Source organism: Olea europaea, unplaced genomic scaffold (genome assembly GCF_002742605.1).
Source record: "Olea europaea var. sylvestris unplaced genomic scaffold, O_europaea_v1 scaffold2267, whole genome shotgun sequence".
In the NCBI taxonomy this organism is placed as follows: Eukaryota; Viridiplantae; Streptophyta; class Magnoliopsida; order Lamiales; family Oleaceae; genus Olea; species Olea europaea.
In genome coordinates, this window is record NW_019240731.1 from 57,106 (window position 1) to 61,335 (window position 4,230).

The window sequence follows — 4,230 nt, forward strand, 5'->3', positions numbered from 1 at the left end:
TACACATTATTGAACGAGATAATACACAAGATTTTTAACATTTTTTTTAATCATCATGCTCAAGATAAATTAAAAAAGCGAAAAAGCAAAATAAATTTAACTACTTTTATTCCAACACACTAAACATGAGGGAAGCACAAACACAAGAAGACCAATCAACAAGTGATCGGCTAAAGTTCACTACTCATACATGACAAATAATTGAAGTTAAACAACACTACACACGCCAACGAACAAATCCAACATACTAAACAACCATGCCAAAAGCTTGTCCCGAAACAAGACCAGCCAACAAGGCAAGTTGCTAAAGTTCATTATTCATAGGTGACAAACAATTTGAGAAGACCACTATGCCTTCCTCCTTTCATCCCAGCCTCACAACAATCAACTCCACCATTGGTGTACAGCAATACCCTCATCTCTCAATTTCCCATACAATGCTAAACATTGCCAATATGCCGTCTTAATGCCATTCTCTTCTTCACCTCCTTCATCTTGCCATTGATTCTTACACTCCAAAAACAACTCATCCACAAGACATATAGCCTTGTCTTTCATCATTTCCTCCACTACTTGTGCTTCTGCTTTCATCACAACATAGTCCTCACTCTTCATGTTTTGCATTAGCCATTCCGATATCCCCATAACTTGAGGTACAATTCCACTTATTGATTCCGCCTGAATCTCAATCTCCATGTTGTATATCTCAAATTGTTGATCCCTCATTGGGTAATTCTTGTAAAACCAGTCAAGTGAACTAGTATCATCTGAGATGAAAATCCGTCGAGGATAATTCTCAAGAGAGTCACTCAACAAATCAGGCAGGAATTTCAGTTTCCTTGATCCAAAACTAGATTTTGCCAATGTTCGTCTTGGTGGCTCTAGATACACGTCCTCTAAGCCCTTCAATGCCAATTTCTTGACCTCTAATGCAGGCCCACATGATATATCCTTTGTTGGGGAATTCATCAAGCCATTTGATGCCTCATTTTTCCTCAATGCAACCACGGTGTTCTCGTTGTCGAGAATATGCTCATATAGAATTTTCTCGTTCTCAAATCTTCGAAGGTACACTATCCTATAATTTCTTTGTTCTTGAAGCACATTTGGAGGATCATTGCTTAATGGCACAATCAAAATGCCGCCATTCTTGAGAACACCATCAATCATCTGAATTTCATGGAAACTCAAAGCTAAAATGAAATCAAACACATCATTTTGGCTCAATTTCTTCTGGTTCAGATCAGATTCAATGGACAAATCAATACCATTTCCATTCATAAATCCAAAATCATCTTCAATATCACCAACGCGGGTGCCTAAAATGAGCCCTCTGTTGCCTTTCTTGATAAGGCCTTCGTCAACCAAATCATGGAAAAGAATAGGCAAGATCTTGAAACATTTGACATCCAAATCGCGATCAGAATCATAAAATCCATTTGAAGAATCCCTTCTTATATAGCCAAGGGAAAGTAATGCGAGAAGAACCACTGCCAAGAACAATGATCTTGACATAATACGCAGAACCCTCATATCCGGCAGCTTAATAACCAAAAGGGTATCAGAATTCAATCCAATCCCAAATCCATTCACCTCATTGTTCATCTTGATTCGTTCCTTGGCTCGATAACCACGAGCCTTGCTGTCCATATTTTGCTCGGTCAAGAGGTCCAAAACTAAAACGTGGGTTGTTTATCAACAATAAAAAAATGGTCAATCACAAATTTGGACAGTACGAAAATTTGAAATTTTCAGTTTTGAAAGAGAGAACAAGCCAGAAAACGTGAAAAGAAAGGATTTTTAGCGTGTACAAAATCTGGCAGCTGTGTGATTCCCACCCACGAGAGCTAAACGATTGCTTCTAATTCTACACCACAGGAGCATCAATTCCCTAAATCTTGCAAATTCCATGACTAGGGTTCTTCAAATTTCTCCCTCCCCTATCTCTCTTTTCTCTCTCAATTCAAATGGAGTTCCGTTTCATTTCCATTCACATTATGCAAAAACAAATGTTGGGTCTGTAAAGATTAATGAATGATTTGAAATTCAACCACCATGAACCAGAGAGAGATCAATTGAAGAGAAGGAGATCTGGTGTAGAAAATCGAGAAAATCTGAAAATGAGAACGTAGAGAGGGATGGGGGAATGATTTAGAGAAAGGAACGGATAGGTATCCGTGGGGATGAGACGGGTGGGACCGTTGGCTTTAGGATGCATACGTGTGGGGTCCGCGGGGACTCGAAGATAATTATACCCCCGTCTGATTTCCATTTTTTTGTCACGAAAATGAAAAATAAAACAATTATCCATCATATCAAATCATCATATTTGACTTTTTATCTTTTGCATGGATCTCGTGACTGTTATATATTTATGGTATAAATATAAAATATGAAAGAAATAATCAAATTAGATAAAGTGTCAAAGTGGTGGGAAATGTAACATTTGTGTGGGACGTCAGGGGTTCGAGTCACTCCTCACGCAGATATTTTGATTGGGGCCTTGGGCTTCCTTGACTAAAATAAATATTTTTTTTCTTTATTACCTTGACTAAAATAAATATTTTTTTTAATTATTTAATAGGTAAAATTAGCCAGTATTTTCTGACTGTTTGTTTTTGTAGCAACCCACTAACAACCATTAAAACACCTACTACTCAGTCATTAAAATTCTGAATTAACATGGTGAAGAGTGTTACTACCATCTTGCCTATATAAACCCATATCTCATTTTGGAAAAAACACACGCAAAAAGACAATAGAAAAATCATCTTGCATCAACCCTCCTTTTCATATTCTGAATTTCTTATATTCGGGTTTTACATTTATTCTGGAGTACAATTGAGAGTTCTAGAAAAACCATTCGTGATTGCTGCACAAATGGTTTACGATCGTTGTATCCTGGAAGTGATTGTCCACCGAGGTCGCAACAATTGTCGACGGGCAATTTCACTTTAGGACATCGTGCTGTCACGAGACTCGATCGGACGATAAATTTTATATTTCTGCATTATATTGTTCAGATCACTACTGCAACTAATTACTTTTTTCCAACAGTGACGGCTATATTTTTTATTCTCATTTTTAAAAAAATAGCTATCAAACGGGACCATATATATTCTGTGGGGTTGTTGATTCAATTGTAAATATATTTTTGCACCATATTTTCTATATATAATAGTTCTATATTTTTACTCATTATCATATTCATGTTCTTAACCTTTTAAAATCATATTATCATTCTCTAATTAATACAAGTTATCACTAACGATGCTTTTTATTCACGACAACTCCCTTGCAAGTGAGGAGACTATCAAACTTCGTGTACACTTGAGTGTATACCAAGCATGACTCAACGGATAATTCCACTAGTACTTGTACAAGGAGTAAGTGTGCTAGGGAAATTGCCTCCCTAGCCATGACAAAAAAACTGTTTTCTGTCTTGGCAAATGCTAGGGAGACAACTCCCAGAGCAAATTTCCTATACATTTAGAGCGTGTTTGAGCCCCATTATTTGGCATTATAATGAGATGAATGATATTTTTTTTGAAAAATGAATGGTTGAAATTTTTTTGATTTATGTGTAATATTATTTTATTGAAGATTGTGTGGTTAAAAGTAGGAAAGAGAAATATTTAATTTAATGTATTGAGAAACAATGAGGCTCAAACGATGACTTAGTATGGAACTAAGGATAGAGAGGGTCCAAGTTTAAAGTACTGGCAACTTGGCATCAATTAGATTTGACAATCATATTTGTTAAATTCCTTTTTTGTAATACTCATTTTCAACCATATACTTTTGCAATAAAATTTTTTCACATAAATTTATTTTTTTACTTACTTTTAATCACACATTAACTAGAAATTTATTATTCAAAAACTCATTATTTCCAAAAATATTTTGTCAAACAGGGGGCTTAATTGAAAGGTTGTTTTTAAGAGCTGACAAAATAAATTATTTAATACTTTTGCAGTTGACTTGAAATTGATTTCAATGCCTTTTTTTTCCTTTTTTATGGAGTTTATCCAATTTATCTTGAATAATATAATGATTCTTAAAAATGAAAATTAAAAATAATATATTGCAAGATTACAATATAGTTCTTTCTATTCACCTTTTTTAATTTTTAAATCATCCTCCTCGTAGGGAGCAAAACACAAATTAAAAATAGTATAAATGACAATTTCTTGTAAATAAGATAGATACAATATCGAAATGTTGTTATGA

The 4,230-nt window shown here is 34.7% G+C and overlaps 1 protein-coding gene across 1 annotated transcript; it reads right to left on the minus strand.

Annotated features, from left to right (window-relative positions):
- Positions 1 to 247: 247 nt before the first annotated feature.
- Positions 248 to 1,650, minus strand: LOC111381191. The gene is made up of 2 exons (XM_023004940.1): positions 406 to 1,650; positions 248 to 304 (listed from the first exon to the last, which is right to left on the minus strand). Exons 1-2 carry the CDS (start codon positions 1,648 to 1,650, stop codon positions 248 to 250), a joined length of 1,302 nt encoding a protein of 433 aa, XP_022860708.1.
- Between the last annotated feature and the right edge of the window lie 2,580 nt (positions 1,651 to 4,230).

What these genes read in the sequence shown, in the direction of transcription:
- LOC111381191 (XM_023004940.1), bottom strand. Translation starts at nt 1,650, where the DNA reads ATGGACAGCAAGGCTCGTGGTTATCGAGCCAAGGAACGAATCAAGATG. An exon ending in TGAGAGATGAGGGTATTGCT is followed by an intron (nt 305 to 405) that starts GTACACCAATGG and finishes AATGAACTTTAG; the next exon opens with CAACTTGCCTTGTTGGCTGG.